Consider the following 24,810-nt stretch of genomic DNA (forward strand, 5'->3'; position numbering starts at 1 on the left):
CACCCCATGCACACCCACACTCCGCCCTGCAGGGGGTGAGCGTCTCCAGCAAGCCCAGCACAGAGCCCCTTCTCTTTACCCTTCCCATCCCCGGGGGAGGCACATGGCACCCTGGATCGCTTGTGAAATTCAGCAATTTTTTTCCCTATCCAAGCTTGATTGGCTCCCCCTTCATCTGTTTCATCTTCTGCTCACTTTCCCATCTTGCAGAGTTTCCTTTATTTCTAGCACGTTCCAGGCCCTGTCTTGACCGTTTGCTAGCACGTGAGCAGGTCTCTAAGGATGCCAGTTGAGAGCACTGAGCTGGCGACCTGCGTCCTGGCTGAGCTACTCACCTGCCTTGGGGTTTTAGACAATATTTCCCTTTCACTTTCATGCTCAGTTCCCTAGGTATAAAATAAAAACAAAGGCCATGAGTATCTACCTCACTGGGCTGTCATATAAATGAGTGAACAGACAGAAGAGCTTAGGAGGATGTAGGACCATGTGTGAAGCCAGAACAAAATCAGCTCTTCTGGGAGGGCAGAGGGACTAGCCAAAGGCCGGTGGTTTAATCAATCTTGCTATTAAATGGAACCTCCATAAATGCCCTTCCGGACGGGGCTCAGAGCTTCCCGCTCAATGGACAGTGGAGGTACAGGGAGGGCGGTACACGGGGAGAGGGTATGCAAGCTCGGAGCCCTTCCCTGTACCTGTCCTAGGAAGCTCTTCTATTGGCTGTTCCTGGCTAGATCCGTTCTAGCCATCCTGTAATAGTAATTGAAGTTCTTTCTGGAGTTCCATGAGCCAATCTAGCAAGTTACTGAACCCAAGAAGGGGGTCATGGAAAGGCCTGATTTATAGCTGGTCAGTGGGAAGCACAGGGGACACCAGGGCTGGTAACTGCAGTGAGGGAGGGCAGCTTGGGACTGAGCCCTTAGCCAGTGTGGTTTGCACCAACTCTGGGTTGTTTATGTGAGGGGGGAATTTCACACTTGGTGTCAGAAGTGTTGTGCGTAGAATACATAGTGTTATGGAATGGTATGAGAAGGAAAACGCTTTAGGATGCTCTCCCTGTTGCTCTTCAACAACAAAAAGGCATGAAGAAGTAAGAGTAACCTGTAAGGCTGACTCTTTTCTATGTCATAAATCTAGAAAACACACAAGGAACACAACTTACATCAAGGGCAAACCTTTAGCATACACTGTCTCCACAGCCACATCTCAGAATTCTACAAGCAGACTTTTATCACAGAGACTCCATTAAGGCAGAACCTGCTCCAGAAGAGATGAGAAAACCAGCAGCCTCAGCCAGCTCTGTGCCCCTCTGTTTAGGTCCATAGTCACAGAGACTTCAGTTTTCTAGGATATGTGGTTGTCCTTGGCAGGGAAACAGATGTTTATTGACAGTCATCCTGGGATAAAGCCCTGGATTGTCTGTTGACGTGAAAAAAGCCAAGTGCCCCTTTATTCAATATTACAGTATTAAGATAAAAACGCACATGTACACACATACCCCTGGTCACACAGACAGATGCAGAGCCAAACCTTCATACACACAGAAAATGTAGGTATGGTGGGCGGGGGGGGGGGGGGGGGGGAGTTAAATATCTTTAAATGGTATAACAGATTAAAAAAACACTAGAATTTATTCTCATAATGCAGAAACTATGGTAGTGTTCCTGCTTATATTTTGCTAGAACTTCTTTTATTAGCAAAAAACTGGAAATATAGAAGCTTCATATCAAGGTTACTTGAGGATGCAGCTGCCACCCTGGAGTCTTGCTTTCATCCAAATGCACCAGAGGGTCCTCTTAAAAATGCTTTACAACAGGCTATTTTATAAAGAAGCAAGTTTACAAATATGCTTAATTCTATACTCAAACCCTAACCCTGGCTCCTGGATCTTCACCATTACCATATGCTTTATCAGATGACTTAACTCAGGGACTTGTGAGTAGGACCTTCTTATTCTATCTTAAAAATGTAGAACTAATGTTTCTCCATATTTCTTGTTTCCATTTTTACTAAACTGCAATCATATTGACAGCTGGCTAAGAACTTTGCTTCTATAATGGACATAAAATGGTACCACAACAATGCCTAGGGTATAAAAGAACTTAAAAATACAGTGAAGACACAGTCACAAACCAATGAATAGGGAATCTGTTTGGGAATAAGTCCCAACAAATGGGACTGGGAAAAATGAGGGTTAGGGGTAAGGGTAGGGTCAAATTAGGGCTTAAACTGAACTATATATCCAAATAGATTCTAGATTAACTAAAGCAGGGCTCAGCAAGCTTTCTGTAAAAAGCCAGCTAGTAACTGTTTGAAGCCATCCAGGTCTCAGTCATGACTCAGCTTTGCCACTGCGAAAGCAGGCACAGACCACATATGTCAGCAAGTAGTACAGCTATGTCCAATAAAACTTTATTAAACATGGCAGGTGGTGCTTATAGGAAGAAAGAGTCAAATAGTAAATAAATAAGCAAGCAAACAAATTCCAAAAGAAAATACTAATTAATAGCTGATATAAGATTTTCTAATTTCTTCTCTAGTTTTTTTATTTCTAAGCATAAAAGAGACGAAATCACAGACGAAAGATAATTATAATTATCCCATACAGTTAAACTTGTAATAAAACAATACTACAAAGAAAAAGACAAAATTAAAACATAAATGACAAGAGGGAGAAATATTTGAAATGAATATGACAAAGGATTTGGAGTTTGAAAGTTATAGGTTCTGACTATCAAACTGGCAAAAATGAGGCATTTATAAAACAAGACTAGTGTTCGCTGCTCTGGGAATGTAACTGAGAGCAGACATCAGCCGTAAAACAATATGCCTTAAAGGGCCTTTCAAAAGTTCATTCCTGCCTTAACAAGTTCATGCTTATGAATCTAGCCTATGAATAGTAATTTTACATCCATAGAGATTTGAATAAAGATGTCTTCTATAAGCTTAATTTATAAATGCCTAACAAGAGAAGCATTTGAATAAATTCCAGTACATCCATCACTATGGGATATTATGCACATAATAAATCATATCTTAGTAGAACGATATGGGCAAAAGAAAACAGTCATAAGAAAATGAAAAAGGCATCAGGGATTACTTATGGATGATTATAGCATTTTTATGCAAAAGGCAACTTCAGCTGCATAAGGAACTATTACAAAATATACACTACATGTTAGGCAGTAATTATTTCTATGCTGTGGGCTTATGGCTGATGACTATTTTCCTCTTTATGTCTTCTGTGGAGTCTCTAAATTTTTTATGATAGTTATGTATGCTAAACATGAAAAATAATAAACATTACTTTTAAAAAGCAAAAAAGTCACTGCTTCTCACTACACAAATCAACTACTTTCAATACCTAAGGAGTAGGACATGAGCTGCCGACAGCTTTACTCATCTGTTTCTACTCAGTGTCTATACTGCTCCTTCCTCCTTAATATCTATGAAACAGCTACATCAACTTGAAAAACAAATGTTTTCCAGTCCCAAGAGTGGAACATTTCCAGATTCTCTGGGGATAGTTAAGAATGTTAATGGTCATGCTTCCGGAAGTTGAGGCAAAATCAGGCTAATTGGACCCCAGTACAATTATGCTGCAAGTTAAGGATGACACTTTTCTGTTCAGCAGATCACTCTGCCAACAGCTTCATAAAGAGCAAAGGTGAAGGCAACCTGCTTGAATTCACAAGCAGAGAAAACAAACTTTCTTGCCTTCAACTTTTTTTAAATCTGGAATTAATCTTATTGGAGAGAAATCTGGTTATATTATCAAAATCCTTTAAAAAGCAATTCTACTTTGCCAGAGTTATTCCAGGTCTAGAAACTGTGCAAAGAAAACAACTTGATAAATATGTGAAGTACATATGCAAAAATAATTATTGCATTTATATTTAGAAAATAATTGGAATAATGGGTAGCATTATTAAATAAATGTCAAATCCCTGCAATGGACTACAAGTTGACATTCCCTCGAAAGTTCTGTGTTGAAACTGAATGCAACGTGTTATATATTTTTGTGAACAGTGCTATCTATACATGGATGGAATTCTGGAAGGTTTGATCTGAGAATATTTAAGTCAGTGGTTACCTATGTAGTGAACACAACCTGCTCAGTGTCTGCCATCAATGTTGGTTCGCCGCCTGTAGTTGTAAAAATCAGATGGGGACTTTTCATAAGGCACTGGGGGAAGCTGCACTGCTCTCCTGTAGTAGCTCACAAAAAGCAGCATCGACAGAGCAATCTCAGGACACAGGAAATGGATCTAGGACTGTTCCTTGAAATCATCAGCCCAATTTATTGTTGAGATCAAAACAGACAACAAAACCCACTCGTCAACATTAAGAAGGATATTGGAAAGAAAATGGAAAACAGCCTACCAAAGCCCGGGTCCTGCAACCAAAGCAATGTTCCAGAAGACAGTGGAGCAGAGGCCTGCTTCCTCACACCTCACGAGAATTACAACAATGCCAGAAACAATTACGAGAGACCTGAAGTAACGAAGGTACATCCTTTATTTCCCCCACAGCCTCAAGCAGACAGGTGCTGTGCTGTTCTTCTCTCTTCTTGCATTGTACATGGCGATACTACATCTACCCCTTCCTCCTCCGCCTCCCACTTCAAGCAGACACACAGACAGGCACAAGCACCACTGCAGGCTCTTATGAGTCAGAGATCACATCATCTTCACCTCTGTACTCTTTGCACAATGCACATATTCAACTGGTGACTGTCACACATGTACATGATAATTCAAAGGCTTCTCATGGTGTGAAGGCTTCTCACGACTGCTTAAGCATGGGGTGTCTACAGTGGTGTGGTAAGATTCTATAAGGTCATAAAGGAGAAGGACCCATGGAAGATTTGTGGCAAATCATATCCCAGGAGACCACAAAAAACTTTAATGTTTTAAGGAAGTAAGGAAAAGATTGAACATTAATCTAAAATAAGAGAAATTATTGCTGTTATCCCGACCTGTTGCGAGAGAAATTGAAAATAAGAAAGTTTGTTTTCTCCCTTTGTGACATTCAGCAGTTTGCTTCTTTATTGGTCCCCATGAAGCTGTTGACAGGGTCCTACTGCTATCAAGACTATAACTAAGCAACTCTCCCACTTTGCATGCTCAGCACATGGCATGGAATCCCGTCACAGCTCCGGGAGTCTCCCCTAAACACCTGGGGAAGGGGATCTATTCCTGCCGTTTGTGACAGCATGTTCCAAACTGGAGGGGATGATGCTAATTAAGCAATGTCAGAGGGAGAATGTCAGAAGATGGTTTCACCCTTATGTGGTATATAAAAAACAAAGCAAAGATAAAAACAAACCCTTAAAATATGACAGCAGAGCTGAGTGGACAGGGGCTGAGTGGACAGGGGTGCTTTGGTGGCGAGTGTGGTTTGGGGACATGCATCTGCAAAGGTGTGAACCTACACCCCTACAACAGTGTTATAAATCAATGTTGGCTCAATAGACATGATTTTTTAAAAATAAAAGTTTTTAAAATTAAAAATAAATAAAATGCAATTGTGACTTAAAGAAAGAGAAGAGGGGATATTATTTTATATGGTTATAAGTAAAACTGGCCAAGTCCTAATCCATAGGCTGGGCCCATCCCAAACCTGCAGAGACCAGGAAAAACGGGGGGGAAGTGTTTTGTCTCGCTCAGGCTGCCCTCCTCAGGGAAGCCGCCCGGGCAGCGCTGGCCCTGGCGTCCATGGCAGAGCCCACGTCAGCCTTCCAATGGTCACCCCAGCTTCCTCACCACTACGGCACACCAAGCACCTGGCACAGGTGATGCTGAAGGGTATTTCTTGAATGAGCTGAACTAATAAATTCAATTATTTAGAAAAGGGAGACTTCAGGAAGAATCTATACTCAGGAATAAAATCTATCCCAACTCCGCTGATTCAGGTAATTTAGATTTAAAAAATAAATTAAAAAAAAAGGAGAAGAAACTTCTTTAACAGGATCGCACAGCTAGAGCTTTACAAAGCTGAAGTCTGCACTCGGGACATCCGATTTTCACCTCAGAGCCAATATTAACGATGATACAAGGGCCTTTTCTTCACTATATACATCCAGCTTATTAATTCATACTCTGCCTAGTTCCAAAGAGATTTATGGTGACTTATACAAATAGATACCAAATAAGAGGGACAGTATTTTAACAAGCAGATAAGAAAAAGCAGACGGTGATAAAATAGTAACCCAGGAGTCAAAGCAAAGATTAAGGACAATAATATATATAAAAGTATTACTTTGAAAAGACAATGTAGCTATGAGAATTATTTGGAACTTAGTTTAAAATCTTTTAACAGTCACCAGGCGAGGGGGCTGACACAAGTTCCAGCGATCACATAATGTGTATAAAATAAAAAATAATATAGTGACTTGGGAAAAACACAACATTCAGAGTATGAAGAGAAAAATTTCTTCCGGGGCTTCATAAAGGGAGCATTAAAGATTGGAAATAATTATATTAACAGCTAAAAATCAGTGCGAACATGCACAAGACACTGTCCTAAGCAGTTTGGACACAGTCACTCATTTCGCCACCCTAAGAGACTAGTCTGATCCGCATATACAGATAAGGAGACCCAGGCGCAGAGCAGGGAAATAAACTGTCCACATCACGCAGCAAGATTTGTAGCTTGAACCCCGAAGGCTGCCTCCAACGAGGGCTCTCTCCACCACCAAACGCCAGCACCTCTTGCTGTGCGAGAAACAAAATGAGCCACATCCTCGCATCGGCCTCTGAAGTCTGCTACTCAAGATGGTCTTAACGGAGCCCGAGAGAAAACACAGCTCAGCTTTGGGGCACCAGGTGCGCCACGGCCATTTGAGCAGACCGCACCATGGGTTTCCACTGATGGGCAGGGGTCTGGACACTCTGGCAATCAGGTCACCCCCAGCCCCTCTTCTGGCTGTCGTCACAAACATTAGTTTCCCTCTACAAGGTTTGGTACATTGAGTGACTATGGGGCGAGTGGGGGACCTGAGACTCTGGGGAGCAGGTGGAGAACAGCTCTGACCTGCTGACAGGCAAGGCTGGAGTCGCACGTGGCTGGAGAAGCCACCACCAGCCAGGGAGAGGAGCCTGGTAAGGACCCCCAGTGGCCCGAGGAGGCCAGGCTACCACTGCTGAGCCAAGGGGGTGCTCAAGAAAGGGTCTGGCAGCTCAAACCAAAGGGTAAAAAGACCCCCAATGTCTGTGCCATGGAGCAGGCCTCAACAGGGCTGGTCTGGATACAGCCAAAGACATTATCACCAGTCCTCTGTCGTGACCATCTCAAACCCACAGGACAGTCAGTGTGGACACCACCCCTTGAATAGCTCCCAGACCACAGGGTTGGGGGTGCAGCTCTCGGTGCTGAAGGGACAGCAGACTCGGGGAGGTGATCACAGAGGAGCCAGCTCTGCTTTGGGGGAAACTGCAAAAAAATTTTTTAAAGACTTTGGTTTTAGAATAAGTGATTAGAACCTATCTTCTTAGCAGCTTCTCCAAGTTCAAGTTCAGGACAATAAAACCATTCCATCTGGATTCACACTAAGGGGGGGAGGGGGCTATGAGTCGGGCATTGTTCTAGCTGTAGGGGCAGAACAATGAGTAAAACATAAAAATCCCAGCCACCCTGGATCTTATTCTTGTCGCGCTTACTGCTCTACGTACTACTACTAGTAACTATCACTGCAATTATGCTATTATTCTTGACTAAGTGTGTCAGGTAGAGATAAATACTAAGAAGAAACTCTGACAGGGCCTCAGTGGAGGGTATGATGGGGGCTCGCACGGTCTCTTGAGGCTCAAGGTCACCAGTGCTCAAGGTCACCATGTTCAAGGAAGCCTCAGTGAGAGTGAATGGGAGCCAGGAGGAACAGAGGGACACCCATGTATGCGTCCAGGAGGAGAGACTGGGGCCGAGAGGAGGCAAGGAAATGAGGCAGGAGGAAGAAGTGAAGAGGGAGGTGGCAGGAGGAAGTCAGGAGTGGTGGGCGAGCCGGGGACCAGGACTCTGGATTCTGGATTGGATGCTGACCCAAGCAGAAGAGTGTTGCTGCTGCTTCCAGCACGGAGACGTGGCCATCAGCTCAAGGGCGCCTCTCCCCACCCACAGCACCTCAGTCATGGGCATGCACAGCGATGCCTTGCTCGGTCCACTAGTGCAGCCAGGACGGTGGGAGAGGATGCCAGACCCCATGCACAGAGGTGGTGTTGCAGATCCTGTCCCAGCCTGCAAAGCCCTTGCAGGTTGTCCCCCACCCCCACCCCATGCAATGGAAGTAGAAGAAAAACCAGCAGAGTCTCCTGGGTTCACCAGAGGCCAGTGAGGGGCCGAGGGGGGGCCTGCAGGGCTTGCAGCAGAGGCGGGGTGGCCGTTACCCGGGCAGCCAGGGTTCTGGATGGCACTAATGGGAGCTGGTCCTTCTCTCCTCTGAAAGCAGTCATTCTCAAAATCATGCTCCAGGACACATTAGAGTTTAAAATATTGAATAGTTAATATGGCACCACTTTAATCCCGTACCAGACACGGCAGCGCCTTCCCGCGAGCATCTGAAGCGCCCGGGCAGCTCTCCCTTTGTCCCCCCCAAGCATCTGGGGAGCTAATGTCACACAAGTCCCTCCACAAAATGCATCCTCTGCAGGGGCTCCTGTGAGGCTGGGGTGACCCCATCTGACCCCAAGGTGCCTGCGGCACACCTGCTCTCCCTCTCAGTCCCAAATGGCCACCTGTGATGGTCCGGGTGCTTCTGCACACCTCGCCCTTGCCACACAAGCGGCTGCTGGCCAGGCTCACACACAGAACCCTCCCAGGCGTCACTCCCCACCCGCTTTCTCAAAAATTGTCATGCGAACAGAAGGGGAAATGGCAAGACATCCTGAGCGGGGAGGAGACCGGCATGTAGCTGCCTCGTGAGTCTGGGATTTGCAAGAAGGGCATGGAGAGGCACACCCATCCGGGACTCAACCCCTCCTCGGGCATCGTGCAGGGAGGAAGACGCCAGGCGTGCCCACAAGCCACCTTCTGCTCTCAGTCTATGCCCGAAAACATCCCCAACAGCAGATTTTAAAAAATAAAATAGTAAACCATTTTTCTCACATTCATTGCAGGTTTCTTTCTTGTTCCCTTTAAAGCTCTCCCCCTGGGGCCGAGGACTGACCGCAAGCCATTAGGAAGAACAAGCTAGCCAAGTAAAAGACTCAGATGTAAAGGGACTGAATAATTCACTAGCCCTAGTAAGGGTTCGATATTCACCCTAAACACACACTCTGCGGGGGGATTTCTGGGACTAGACCAAGAACAAACTATTCTGTAAGCACACACCTGAAGTCCAGCCACCTCTCTGCGGGGCTCAGCATGCAAGCACAGCATCACACATGCAAAAGGCAACCCCCACCGAAACTTACGGCCACTCCTTACCCATCTATGCATACAAGCTACTTATATGTAGACATAAACATGCTGAGAAAACATATTTGCTTTACAAATAAGGACCAGTTTATTCTAACATCATGACACGACTTGTGAATTAAGCAAGGCGGCATTTACCAGACAGGAGGAGATCAATAGTTCTGAATCTTCTTTTGTCCAATTGTAGGCTGCACATTCAAGGGCATTATTCTCTCCTGGCTGTTTGCACATATAAGCACAGTTTCTTTCAAAAACAGTGCGGATGCCTTTAAACAGAATCACACTAGTAGTGCAGCCCATCCCCAAGGTGTGGCCGTGCAGATTTCTAGCAATCTCTACACCATTTCCACATCATCTTCCTTGGCTCTTCCCAACGGGCTCCCCCGTACCATCTTCATGACCAGCAGTTGCCGGCACTGGAACAGAAGGGAAGCTCCGAGCTGTCAGGCTGGAATCCGCTCCTGCCCACAGCCTGACAAAAAAAAATCCCGGCTCTGGGTGTAAAGCAGGAGGGTGGTGCAAAGACCAGATGACACACCTCGGATGCACCAAAACCTTTAGAGCCGTCTTGCCGGTAGCCTGCTTCCCTGTTCAGACGGAGCAGCAGAATCACATGGGCTTACTAGAAAACTGCCAGCTCCTGGGATTTGCTTGGGGTTGTTCTGAATCTCAGAACCTGCCCAAAATGGAAAAGCCGGTACCAGAGCCACCCTGCTGCAGAGGCTGCTGGAAGGCACAAAGAATGCTCATCTGCTGCAAGAAATCACTCTCCCAGAATGCTTCGCCTGGCATCTATATTAGCAAACATCTCTTCCCTTGACCTAAATATGCCGTTTGCTTAATCCTGCAGCCGCAAGGAACAGAGAAGCAAAAGAAAGTCCCAAAACGAGTGAAATCACTAAGATGACTGCTGCTGCTATGGAAACACGTGTGAGCCCACTTCAAACAATCTTGTGCATGTGTGAGTAACAGCTTGCTGACAGCAAGCCGCCAGGGAACACAGAATTGCCATGTCAATCTTGACTTCTGCCCACTTCCACTCTTTACATAAGCACAGGCTCGTGGGCTCACACTGCTTAAAAGGAGTCTCCTGTTGCTGGGACCCAAAGATGCAAATGACAGTGTGGCTAAAGGGCTACCTGGTCTGGGCAGACACATGCCTTCAGAAGCGACAGTCTCTTGTGTGAAGGTAAAGAAACACTGAGGTCCCACCACCAACACAGCTAGTGCCTTTGGTACATGAGTAATCGGGACATGTCCCCTGCAGACTGCGCTCGGTGCCACCCTGTTACCCCACATGCATCTCTGGGAATAGCTAATAGGGAAGCTTGTCTTTGACCGTGGACTCTTGTCATTCTCCTTCTGAAAAACTGAAGAGTTAATTATGTGAAAAGACCATGATGACCACACAGGGGAAGCCCTTCTACCTACACCGAGAAAAAAGTTACTAGTCTTTGAAGACCTGTTTTTATATTATTCTTTATTTCATAGGCATCAGAAGGTTTTCATGTTGATCTATCGATTTCAAAGCAAGTGTGAATTAGAATGCTGGAGTACTTACAGGTTGCTAATAGAAACCGATGTAATGTAGTTAAGAGCAGGTCTTTAGAGAATGACATGCAAGCACATAACCCCAAAATTTCTGTTTTCTATGGCTCCTTTACCTATTAAGTCCCATAATAATGAACAAAAATATACGTTTCACTTGTCCTGTATTTTTACTCAAAGCAAATCTAACAGCCAAGAGATCAAAGGAGCAGAAACACCAGCGACATGCGAAATATAGGATGGTAATTTGGTTAAAACAAATCCTGACATCAGAAAAGTCATGTCTTCATACGACATCACAATATCAGAGGCTGAGTAACATGGAAACTCAGCTACACAGAAACGGAACACTGAGGCTTTAAGACACTAAACACAACTTCAGTTGCCTGTCTTCAGAATTCACAGTTTGCCAATTAATCTAACTTCTGTACTCCGAGAAAAATCATTAATAAAGTGATAGTTCATGGATTACAAAACAAAGATAAAACAAAACAAAAGATGATAGCTAGAAATTAAAATGTAACTTATTATCCATTATAGGCATCCGGGTGCAGAAGCCAGAGAACATTATTTAAGACACAAAAGATTATTCTGAACTTTACAATGGATTGTAAGTGGTAACCATCCAGATGTGAAGCTGCTGGGATATTCTATTTGGTTCTTAAAAAAAAAAAAAAAAAAATCCTGTTGATATTTAAAACAATGGGAGAGAATGGAGTCATTTCCTAACCACCATTCAAAGGGAAAAGAAATGTTTCCTAGAGATACATTAATAAGTATTTAAACAACTATATCATTTTAAATATTAATCATTTGCCAGCCAACAAAAATTAGCAGGAAGAAAAACAACAGAAAAATTCTACAGCAAAGGATTCCACAAGGCCAGAAACACAGGTTTCATGCTAACTGAAGCAGGACAAAATGAATCTTTCCAAATGTGTATTTGGTTGCACTGAATTTTTCTGAATCAGAATGATCCGGGTTGACCTAAGATGACAATTTCCGTGACTTCCATCAGAGGACCTAAAGAGGTGGGTGGCACCTATCCGCCACCCGTTCAGTGCCCTACAGAGGACATCTTGCGCCTGGGACATCACCTGTACATCTTCAAACATCACCTCTAATTATGCAACTCCCAAGACCAGAAGTTCACCCTTGACTCCCTTTGGGAGCCAACCCCCTGTCCTTCTCTCCCGCAAATAAGAATGCCAGACTCTTCCATCACTGCCTCAACCCTCCCATGTTCCAGATCAATCACTTTTAATATGACAGATGAGAGCAGTCTCTCCATTCATGGAATTTTTGCAGCCATAAAGGAATGAAGCACCAGTGCGTGCTTCGATATAGACAAGCCCAAAAAATGTCTGCAGAGTCAAAGAAGAAGCCAGCCGCAAAGGGTCTCATATGGTGTGATTCTGCTTCAATGAAATGTCCACCAAGGCAAAGCCATGGCCAAAGAAAGCCGATTAGTGACTCCCGGGGGCTAGGAGAAGGGAGGCTGGGGAGGGTGACAGTAGGTACAGAATTTTGTTTAGGAGTAATGAAATGTTTCCAACAGCTACACCGTGCACAACACAGTCTTGCAAATACAATAAAGACCAGTGGATAGAACACCAGAAGGGGGAATTTTGTGTGAACATAACAAAGAGCCTGACTCGATTTTTGATATTTCACGGCTGACAGTTTGGGACAGGTAGCTTCCTCCTTTGACACCATCAGGAAATTCAAACTATTCATGAGAACCCCCCTCCCACTAACCATTGCAAAACCCCCAAACCAGTCTCCTGTATCTGCTCTTTCAAGAGATTTTAGGACCCGCTTGGGAGCTGCCCTCTCTCCCCAAGAGCTTCATTACATGCCTGTGTGATAAACCTTTTCATATCCAGCTGGGGGTGGGGGTGGCCCCGGGGAGTTGTGCACACATGTATCATTAGTCACAACATTTAAAGAAAATTTGGGGGGTATCCTATTTCTGCAGGGTGGTCCCAATTGTGAATTATAGCTCAAGAAAGCTATTATTAAAGACAAGAGCTGGGAAAAGCATAACATCTACTCTACCCAGCTCAGAGGTTGTCCAATGTGGGTTCCTATGAGCTGGCTACTAGCTGGCCACTCATGGGCAACTGTGACCTATTTGCTATCTGCACATCACAGCAGAGCATTCCTTGACCACCTATGGAGTGTATCTCGTGTCACAAGGCAGGCCCGGGGACACCCAGGCCGCTGTTGACCTGATTACGTGACTGTCTCCACGGCGGTCTCAGGATAACTCTGCCTGTGATAACATCACACTTTCTGACGCAAATGTCTCTTGATGTATGATCACAATGCCCCCTTCTCTGTTCCTCGCAAAACTTTGTCCGCCATTCCAATCCCACCCTCCAGACTTGATTCCTCATACCATTGTCGCAGGACCAGCTTTTACTAGCCTGTGTGCTTTTAATAAATGGCACAAGACCTTCTGTTCAAGCAGCAGAGTCTTGCCTTGCAAACCTGCTCCACGACTGTTGTGTCCCTCATCCAGTCCCATAGAACAGCGGCAACAAAGTTCCTGTCGCAACAGTCAAGTTCAAATGACATAACAGGAGAGAAGGAAATTGCTATAAGCAAGTAAGTAGCTATTCCTGTAACTTCACGGAGGATTTACTGCCTTGCTTAATGAACTGGATGACCTGAACGTTGCCTTGAGCACTTTAGACCTGGTAAAGGGCCCCCTCCTGGACAATCCGCCAGGACAGACAGTGAGTTCAGGTGGGGAGATATGCTGTCCACATGGTGGTCACAACAACACTGGGTCACAGAGACCCCAGCGAACAAGAGTCCCTCAAAGCCTACCCAGCTGGAGGCACTCGCCCCGGCCAATTGTCTTCCTGTTGTAAATATCTTCCAGAAGTCAAATTCATTTGTTTGGTAGATTTACTTAATACTCTCCCAGAAAAATATGGGTTCAGAGCAATCTGAAATGACACCCAAAAAATCTAGAATTATTACTGTAATTATTACTTTATCTCAAACAGATGGAAGTCTTCCATGTCGGTCAGAACATGGGTCCCACCTTAGGAAGCCAGGGAATGGAATCCTGTACATTCTGCAGAGGCTGGACGCAGACCTCACACAATGACAACACCCCACACAAGACAGGAACACACACCCTCAACCTGCGTAAGGTAAGGGTGGGGTTCGTCCAGCATGTTCATTCTATTTACATGCCATTAGGATGGCTAGTTCCTAAGAAGAATTTATTTCCATCCCTGACAGTCCATATTTCATATATATTAATGCAGCAAATTCTGCTGAACAAAGAAACCTTACATCAGTTGGCCTCTCAACACCCAATCCATTTTATATTCACTCGGTAAATCAAAGGTAAGTAGGGCCTCCGACCCAGGGACTAGTATGTACCATATACTCAATAAACGCTGGTCTCTCTTCCTCCTCTCACCCCAAAATGACTATTTTCCCCAAATATTAATAGTAAAGAGTGAGGATCGTCGCTGTAAAAATACAAGCATCTCTTACACAAAATTCAAGCATAGGAGAATCTCGGAGCTATAAATCAAACTATAAATTATTCCTGTGGATTTAAAATATGATTACAAGAAGGAGATGACACAGATGGGCCAGAAAAGGGAGTTAATATATTTAGTGAAGGAGGAATGATCATTAGAAATCATTTTGAAAAAATTAAGAGAACTTGAGGAAGCGTTACTAAATAAAAATCTTTTAAAAATAAGGAAAAGGGGTGACATTCATTTGACGGGGTGTGAGCATGGACCTCTGAATCACAAACAGTATTGTAAACCAACGCTACCTCAATAAAATGTGGGTGAACCTTGAAAACACAATGCTAAGTGCAAGAAACCAGTTACAAAGGACTGGAGAGTGTAGGGTTCTACTGCTATGAAACATCCAGAATAGACACATCTATAAAGGACTAAGGGTCTGGGCAGGATGGAATGGGGGTAGGGCAAAAGCTAAGGGACCCAGAGTTTCCTTGGAGATTATTAAAAACTTACCACAGTGACGGGCGCCCGGCTCTGTGAATATGCTTCAGCCACCACATCGGGTGCTTTCAATGATAAGCGATGAAGGATGGGGGTGTTTTGAACAGGTTTTAAAAACCCAATAGGACATGTCAAGAGTGCATCTCTAAAAGCTGAATTTCTCTTGAAGGCACTTGATCCTCCACAGTTCTTTCTCCCAAACACAACACTACTCCCAACACAGAGAACTCCCAGAAGCATCCCCCACACAGCAGAGGGAGGAGAGTGGCCAAGGGAATGGAAAGGGGACTTCTTCCACCAGGCCCAGTTAAAGATCTTCTGCTTTAAATTTGCAGAGCATTTGGAGAGAAACCTTCGTCTGGCCAATAACTTTGGCTCATTCATTCTGTCAGGCAAGGTCTGGGCACGAGGACTGAGCCATCGATCCCAAACCCTTGAAGAAATTTATTTTGCAGCTGTCTTCCCATCTGCAAATTTGTCATCTCTGCTTTAGCCACAAGGCTCTCAAGATCCAAGGAGGAAAAATACCATTTGGAGAAAAAGTCAAAGAAAGGGTGGGGAGAAATTATTAACAGAAGTTCTGAAAATTTATTCAAATCACAGAATTGACCCCCTTTCCATAATTCTTGTCACCTGAACAATGTCAGCAATCTACATTGCAAATGTCACTTTTGATGTAAAATTTAAAGAAAAAAACATCCTGGAGGTAGTCCCGGCCTGTCCTGAAGAGGGTGTGTCACCCAAGCTCTGACCCCTGCTATCTGCAGACTCTGAGCAAGGCGGGCAGTCGCGTGGCAATCCGGGAGGTTCCGTTTTCCAGGTGGTCACACTCGTGAGCCTTTGTTATGTCAACGATATTTCCATGAGAAGCCACCAAAGACTGCCCCTAGCACCGACATCTCCGGGTGTGGCTGATAAACCAAAGGCAGCTGCAAAGACATAACCCCCAAATTTGTCTCCTTAGACCAGTAGCTTACAAAGTACTGTCACCAAGGATTAAATCAAGAGATGAATATTTAATGACACAGTCAATGTATAAAAGAACATTTCCCCAAAAATACTTACTCTTACAAAATGTAGCCTATCATACTATGTTACTTTCTAAGGCAGCCTCTCTAGTCTATTCTAGAAAGGAAAGCAGAGAGGAAAGGTGGGGTAAGGCAGGAGAGGGAGCGGTCTCAGCCCACTAAACTCGGGTATTCTCGGGACCACCATGGCTCATGGCCTGAGTCGGAAACACACCACGTGTGCAGTCACTAGGGAGGGCACCAGCAGGTGGAGTGTCCAAGGGGTGGGCTGTGCCCTGGTAAGCAACGGTCTCCAGCCCCAGCCCCAGTCCACCTTGCTCCCCTCCGGGCTGCCAGAGCTGCCAGGGCTGCCACGCCACCTTGGCTCCCGCGTAGGCCCACCGCCAGGGGGCAGCAGAGGGAGACACAAGCAGGGGCAGGAGAAGACGCCTGCTTCTGGCTGGCTTGGGTCCCTCAGTGTCACCCAGCAATGCTTCTTCAACTTGACAGCAGCAGTTTCTCTCTGGGCAGCCACAGAAGCGGGTTTGCAGTTTTTCCAGCATTTTCACAACAATCCTCATCACACCACCTCCGACTCAGAAACACCATCACCAGCCATGCAGCCCACTCCTCGGGACTTGGGTTTCAGCGCTGCACAGCCCCATTCCTCAGTCCCCCGGGGGGGGGGGGGTGGCTGGTCCCTGCAGCTACTAACTCTATAATGTGTGACTTGTTCTCTTCCTACCTGCCCACTGACCTAGTTGACAACTTTGTAACTAATAACAACTCTTTTTATTTAATTCTCGCTGTTAAATAACTGGCATGATCTCTGCATCCTAGCTGGACCCTGGCTGTTCTATGACACTAGGTCTTAAACAGTTTTAAAGACCAGGACCACCAAAGAAGCTATGAGGATGACCAATAAATGCGTAAGAAGATGCAGGAGGGAAATGCAAACTGAAACTACAATGACATCCCAGTGTGTGGCTATGAGGATGGCTAAAATTTAAAAAGACGGGCAGTAATGAGTGCTGGCAAGGATGTGGAGGAGCTAGGAGCCTAATACACTTTAGGAAACAGTTTAACAAGGCCTAAAAGTGCTAAGCAAAGTGCTACCTTAAAACCTAGCAATTCCACTCCTAGGTATATGACCCAGAAAAATGAAATGCACGCTCACGCAGAGACTTGAGCACAAATGTTCACAGCAACATTATTCTAGGTAGCCAACTTGAATGTCCAGCATCTGGTAAACCAACAAACAAAATATGTCTTATCCAGACAAAGGAATAGAATACTCTTTGGCAATCAAAAGGAATAAAATGCTGATACACTCTTCAGCAGGAATGAACCCCAAAAATATTAAGCTTTTCCCTCTTTCCCTCTAATTAATGAAAATATTAATTACACCTAAAACTCAGTCAATGTTTTCTCAATTTTTAAAAAGAGCTTTAAAAACATTAAGCTAAATAAAAGGAGCCAGACACAAAGGCTACACAGGGGATGGTCCCATTTATATGAATGTTCAAAAAAGGAAAACCTACCGAGACAGAAAACAGATTAGTGGTTACCTACATCTGGGCATCAGAACTGGGTGTGAGATTTCTTTGAAGGGGGAGGTCAGAGAAATGTTGTAAACTTAGGTCATAGTGACGACTACACAAACCTACACATTTACTGAAACTCATGAATTGTACATGTAAACTTTACAGTGAATTTTAAAGTATCAAAATTATACTTCAATGAAGCTGTGAATCATAAGAGTAGGAAAAATACTTGGAGAAAATCTAGCATCATAGCAAGGAAAATAAATCAGAGGGATCCACCACACCTCGATAAGTAAAATGAAACATTTGCCTCTGGACATAATTATAATGCCTGTGATAAATACAGCAGGCCTGAAAACCAAAACATTTCAGCTGACAGAACATCTTTCTTTCAAATGCTTAAGACGAGGCTGGTGTGTGGATGAACGCAATCCCAGCCTGGCGATCGGTTCGGAACACATGGGTTCCCCACTTTCAGATCCAGCTAACGTCATTAAGGAGGAAAAAGCTGTGTTGTAGCTGAGAAAATTCTCTGGGGTGCAAGGACGCGCTTTTTCTTTTTTCAGAAATGCCTCTTAATGGTGAGAGTGATGCTGGCGAGGAAGATGGGCTGATGATGCCTCATTACAAAATGTCAAAGGCCGACTGGCTGGAGGCATCAACTAAACACATCACTGAAATTATAACTTTGAAAACAACCTTGAACTTGACCTCAGATATTAGTACAATATAAAACCAAAGAATCTCTAAGAGCTGGAAATACTCCCACTCAACTGACCCTTCAGACAGGCAACTTGGTTTTTAAATGAATGGTTCAGATCTTGAACTTATTTATTGATTCCTGGATGATGGAAAATGCCTATGCTCACTATAGAGAAAAGACTATTCTTTAGCCCAACATTCAGTGCATATTTTAAAGATTTTTTGTCCCCCAAAATCCATGTAAAATAGCTCAAAAGATTTTATAATAAATCTCATTTTTCATAATTAATGTCACTAAAAGGGAATACCGATAATCATAACTTTAAAAATATAATTTCGTGCTTCCATGGTATAACATTATTTTCTGCAACAGAATCCCAATTTGTAACACTGTGCCTAAGGGAAATGCCAGCTGGATCTAACAGACCTTAACAGCTATCACTTCAAATATTATCTAGGACATGAAATGGGCCCCTGAGTGACTCTCCCACCATAGATAATAAGACAAAGATTCAGGGGAGTAAACTACCTTGGCCAAAGCCACACAGTGGCACGTGGGACAGGCACCAGCCTCCCAGGCTCCTAAGCTCCTGCTCTTGCCAGCATGTCACAAATCCCATTAACATCAGTGATGATGATTAGACCAGGGGACATCAAACATCATAAAGCATCTCCCTACGTCAGATTCTTAAGGGGAACATGGACTCCCAGGGGTTTCTTTAGTCATATTAGTTCCTTACCAAGGAGCTAGTCCTCTCTTTGGAAAACCCCAGGCTGAGGATTAATTCTTCCATCACCTGACAAGGAAGGTACACATCCCAGATTCACCCACAGAACATCACAGAAGATACTCAGCCAGTGGCCAGGTGACTGTTTTGCTCACTAAAGACCCACATCAACACTTCTGAAAGAGCAAGGCAGCTGACACTGTCAATGGGAAGACTCTGCTTGAAGGGATGCTCCATCTTCTACTCAGCATAAACCCCTCACTTTTAAGGAAGGTGATGACTCAGCCCCACTGTTCTGATGAGAGTCATAGGGAAGTCAAGGCTGATCTAACAGTCACCTGTACAGGACTCTCTTAAACTCCCCTCTGATGGGAAGGAGAGTCTGGAATCTCCCTACTTCCACACATGAACAACTCAAGGCCACTTCTGGGAAGACATAGTTGTTGGCTTCGTAATAACCAACTAATTACACCTATTGTGTGCCCAAAGAAACATCTTGATGATTCAGTGTTTCCTGGGGAAAACTTATGAAGCATTTTTTTTATTGAACTCATCAGAGTTGTCAATGCAGGCCACTGGCAGTGGCCAGGGGATCCAGGCACATCCTGAGGCAAAGTGCCCTGGGCCAAGGAGAGGCTCAGTTTTCAGTTCTGCTCCAATGGACAGGAGGTGACTGTGTGCATTTAATCTACTATCTCAGAGCCAGTGAGGCTACAATGAGGATTATATGCTAACAGGAAACTGGTTCCAAAATCCATTCAAACCGAACCCCTGAAACGCCTCTATTTGGGGAAGATGAGACTGAAGTTAGGTCTTTTCTACCAATAAAAGGGGGAGGTCTGCAAATATGTAAATATGTTCATTTATATGCTATAAATGAAAGTGGGCTTGGTGTTTTGCTGTTTGTACATGGTGGATACTAAACTGTATAATTTTTAAAAATCCGCTTCCAAATATCACAAACTCTTTTGTACTTGGAAGCCAACAAGAATGTCAATGTATGCAAAAGTATTTTATTCAGTAGACATTTATTTATTTAAAAATAAGCAGAGCCATCTTGCGTCCCCGCGTGTGTGCGCCTAATCTCAGCTGGTCTGCCCGAGACCCCCTGAGCGCCAACCCTAGTCCCCCGCGCGGCCCCTTTTCCACTCCAACAAGATGAAAGAAACTATCATGAACCAGGAGAAACTCGCCAAGCTGCAGGCCCAAGTGCGCATTGGTGGGAAAGGTACTGCTCGCAGAAAGAAGAAGGTGGTTCACAGAACAGCTACAGCAGATGATAAAAAACTTCAGTTCTCCTTAAAGAAGTTAGGGGTAAACAATATCTCTGGTATTGAAGAGGTGAATATGTTCACAAACCAAGGAACAGTGATCCACTTTAATAACCCTAAGGTTCAGGCATCTCTGGCAGCAAACACTTTCACCATTACAGGTCATGCTGAAACAAAACAGCTGACAGAAATGTTACCCAGCATCTTAAACCAGCTTGGTGCAGACAGTCTGACTAGCTTAAGGAGACTGGCTGAAGCTCTGCCTAAACAATCTGTGGATGGAAAAGCACCCCTTGCCACTGGAGAGGATGATGATGATGAAGTTCCAGATCTTGTGGAGAATTTTGATGAGGCTTCCAAAAATGAAGCAAACTGAATTGAGTCAACTTCTGAAGATGATAAAACTTGAAGAAGTTACTGGGAGCTGCTATTTTATATTATGACTGCTTTTTAAAATTTTGTTCATGGATCTGATAAAATCTAGATCTCTAATATTTTTAAGCTTGAGCCCCTTGGACACTGCAGCTCATTTCAGTTTTTGCTTATACACAATTCATTCTTTGCAGCTAATTAAGCTGAAGAATCCTGGAATAATGTTTGAAACAGGTTAATAAAATCCTTTGCCTAGTATACAGCTTTATTTTTTATTTCATTGACACTGATTTGTACACAGAAAGCAAAGTTGTTATAGAAAGCTAATCATGGCATGTAATATCACTGATAATCTTTGATGGAATTTGAATAAAGATTTTAAATGACAGTAAAAAAAAAAATAAAAAAATAAAAATAAAAATAAGCAGAAATTCTGAATGGCCTAATTATATATTTCCATGGGAAGTTCAAAGCTGTCTGAAACGAAAATTTTAATTCACTTCATTAAACCCTAATAACAGCTTCTACTAGTCCAAGAGGATCATTGGCTTTTACCAACAGATGTGTCAACAGCTGTTAAAGAACGGCTCCCTGCTATGAGAGCTAAAAAAAAGTTAGCACATATCATGTTCTCATATCTGAGCACAGTTTACAGATTTAAAGTACAAATGGCCACTTTCCTATCCACTGGGTGAGGACTAAAGGCTGAGGAACATGGCAATGATGCTCTTTATTTCTTATAGATCATTTAATTCAGCCAGCTCAGAAGGAGAACATGTGAAGACAAACATTCATGTTGGCCCAAAAACAGAATCGGAAAATATAAGACAGATGACAAGATTTGGGCTGGTCTGGAAGGGACAGCGAGGACCAACATGTAAACATACCCGATCATCACTGCTTCCCTGAAATGCGTTATCTGGGAGAAAATGAAACTCCTGGCCCAGGGCGTGTGCGCAGCAGGGATGTCAGCCACAGAGAGGAGGGTTACAAAGGCAACAGGACTACACCACATCAAAGGTGTCCCGTGTCCCGTGACTTGGTGGATTCTCCACTTTATGTAGACACTACCTGTGGGTGTAATTTCAGTCTGGCAAAAAGGGAGCTGGGTATCGTTGGCCTCACGGGTGACCTGAAGGGATGGTACAGAAGGCCCAGTAGACCTCTGTAAGGTACAGCTTATACCTCACCTGTGTGTGATGAGGGAGGACACTGAGGCTCAGTGACACTTAAAAGGGACCTATCCAAAGTCACAGGGTCCGACCTAGTCCCACCTCCTCAAACTTCCAGGTTAAAATGCTTTTTACTCTACCAGAATACGCTCTGTTAGGCCCCCAGAGACCCTCATGCATTCTTTACCCACAGAAGGACTTTGTGAAAAAAAAAAAGAAAGAAAGAAAAACAAGTTTATATTTGTAGAGAAAAACAGCCCCATGGATCAAAATGCCTGACCAACTTTGGGGGTTCTGCCCTCCGGTTCTGAGGAAAAGACCACATCTTCCTATTTCTCATCATGAAATATAGTCAAACCATGTGCTCCATCTAGTGGATTAAAGCAAGAGCCTCAGGAAGAGGAAAGGGCACATTTTTAAGCATCCACCTGCTATCCTGGGTGAATATCCTTCTACCCAAAACAGCAGCGCTGCTAAAAAGATGACTAGGTGTCCCAGCTCTGAGGAGTCAGGAGGAACTCACTCTAACTCTAAAGCTGCTCCTCCAAAGTCGCCCCCTGCCCCCTCCCCAGTTTTCCCCATGATAAGCAGAGCCAGCAAGTAGATCACCTCACAAGTAACCAAAGCTGTCACATCCCAGCAGGTGCAATTGGACCTGATTTGAAGCTCAAGAGACCCTCCAGCCCTTGTTGTTGCTGCAGTTACTGGTCTTCCTCTTCAGCCCAAGAGTAGGCCTTCCAGGAGCAGGCCTTCCGCTCAGAGGAAAGAACAAGATGTGGTGGGAAAACCCACAGCAGACATCAGCCAGCAAGGCCGCTCTCCAAGGGTGGACTGAGGAAGGCACTTAACGCCCATTTTGGTCCTCATCCTTAGCACACAGATGAGAGCCCCCTCATGAGGTATTGTGAGGATAAAGAGGGAAATGCCTCACACACGCTGGAGGGCCAGTCATCCACGAATGGCAGAGACATTCACGGAGGAGCGTTACTCAATGGATAGGTCGTGGATTTCACCCCACAACTGATGAGGAGTCACCATATTATCGTTCCCTGGCCCCATCTGTCACTCCCCCACACTGCTCCACAGCTCGGCCAACCCATTTCCTACTGAATCTGCCTCTGCCTCAGTGTCAGGGTTCATGACAAAACTCATGTGTGTGTTCACCAAGACCCTGTATACTAAGCACTAAGGAAAGATCAAACTCAGTAACACCAACTGTGAGTCTGGTGCTGTGTCTTAACTCTCAACCTCCCCATTCTCAGTGAGGATAATTAACATCAGCAGTACCTGTCCTCAGCTCCCATGGAACTAGTGACCGTAAGAAGAACAAAGTATGAATAAGCACTGGCAGAGAATGCTGACCGCTTCCCTCACCCCTTTTCACAAGAGTGGGCTGACACCCATCCAGCCAAGACCACCCCCATGGGGAGGTGCGGCTGCACCATCAGGGTGCAACTTGACAGTCATGCGCTTCAGTGGGAAGGATACCACTCCCCTACCGCTCCCCTTGCTGCCGACAAGGGGAAGTTAGAAGGAGCTGGAGCATCTAACAGACAAGTTAGAAGGAGCTGGAGCATCCTCCAAACAGAAAGATCATCAAAGAGCATCAAGGTAGAAGCAGTCTGGGGCCCCCAAATGGTAGCATCATCAATGAAGCCTGGATTGTTGACATTTGGACTATTCATGGAAGAAAAAAATTAACTCCTATCCTTTACAGTTCACTGTTTTTCTTTGTCAATGTTAAATCCTAACTAGCTAAAACCATTACAAACCTCAAAATAAACACGCTGTCCATTCAACAAATATTTATTGGGAACTTGCTATATACCAAGCCTGGTATATAGTTGTAGAAATACAACCAAGAATAAGTTTCAGTCCCTGCCCTCTAAGAACTTACACTCTGATGGGCTTTTTAAGACTTTGGACAGCAGCATTAAAAAAAAAAAAAGATATTGTGAAGGTACTTAATGCCATTGAACTAGACACTTGAGACAATGTTTAAAGAGCAAATTTATATTATGTATACATTACCACATTTCAAAAATTGTCTTAAAAAGAAGAAAAATTCAGAAGAAAGAAATTTTAACTCAATGATTTAAGGTTTTCAATCACATATCTGATAAAGGACTTATATCCAGATACAAAAAGAACTTTCAAAACACATTAATTAAAAAAAAATTAAAAATAGACAAAAGATGTGAATAAACACTTCACCAAAAATGATATACAAAGTCAGTACATGAAAAAGAGCAAAATGTAAAACTCAATGAGCTACTTGTATACATTTACAAAATGGATAAAATTAAAGACCGACCATACCAAGTGTTGACATGAATGTGGAGCAAAGAAACTGATATACTCTGATGGGCTGTTGGTGGGAATGTAAGATGGTACAACCACCTTGAAAAACAGCCTGGCAATTTCTTAAAAAGAAACATTCACCAACTACATGACCCTATCATTCTACTGCAGGGTATTTACCCAAGAAAAATTAAAACATGCATCCAAAAAAGACTTATACACAAATATTCATGGCAACATTACCTGTAATAACCCAAAACAATCCAAATGTCTAAGTGAACTGATCAATAAATTATAATATATCCATATAACCAAATGTTATTCATGAAACAGGGAATGAGCTACTAGTGTATACAATATGAATGAATCTCAAAATAATTATGCTGAATGAAAGATGCTAAACCAAAACAGTTGTAAGATATGACTCCATTTTTATAAAAACTAATTTATGGTAACAAAAAGCAAATCTGTAATTACCCACAGATGAGGAAGAACAAGAGGAACTGGGTAGATTACAAAAGACACAAGGACTCTTGGGGGTGGGGGTGTGATGGATTTGTTCATTACCTTGAATGTGGTGATAGTTTTACAGATGTATACAAATGTAAAAACATCAAAGTTTACATTTTAAGTATGCATCACTTAATTTATCTCAATTATCCCAATAAAGTTATTTAAGGGGAAAAAATCTTTCTGGTAGCATTTGCAGACAAAAACTCTCAAATATACACTCATTTGTTTTAGCCTGAA

At 43.8% G+C, this 24,810-nt stretch overlaps 2 protein-coding genes across 4 annotated transcripts in view; one reads left to right on the forward strand and one right to left on the reverse strand.

Moving 5' to 3' along the window:
• DOCK9 (dedicator of cytokinesis 9) overlaps nt 1-24,810 on the reverse strand; it is a gene marked incomplete at both ends in the record, with an annotated part of 234,149 nt that overhangs the window by 168,197 nt on the left and 41,142 nt on the right. Inside the window, one exon of one of the 3 annotated variants that reach the window (XM_084234770.1) lies at nt 9,550-9,711. The exons of the other annotated variants lie outside the window; for them this stretch is intronic. Within the exon in view, the coding sequence (XP_084090896.1) occupies nt 9,550-9,711 (162 nt within the window). Of the gene's footprint in view, nt 1-9,549; nt 9,712-24,810 lie in introns of those variants that run through there. 3 annotated transcript variants of the gene reach the window in all.
• LOC311171708 (transcription factor BTF3) lies at nt 20,103-20,833 on the forward strand (the record flags this gene model as incomplete). Its single annotated transcript, XM_084234773.1, has 1 exon — nt 20,103-20,833. The coding sequence occupies one exon, from the start codon at nt 20,103-20,105 to the stop codon at nt 20,589-20,591; it is 489 nt and encodes a 162-aa protein (XP_084090899.1). The 3' UTR covers nt 20,592-20,833.

This window comes from Talpa europaea (assembly GCF_964194135.1).
Source record: "Talpa europaea genome assembly, chromosome: 6".
Taxonomy (NCBI): domain Eukaryota; kingdom Metazoa; phylum Chordata; class Mammalia; order Eulipotyphla; family Talpidae; genus Talpa; species Talpa europaea.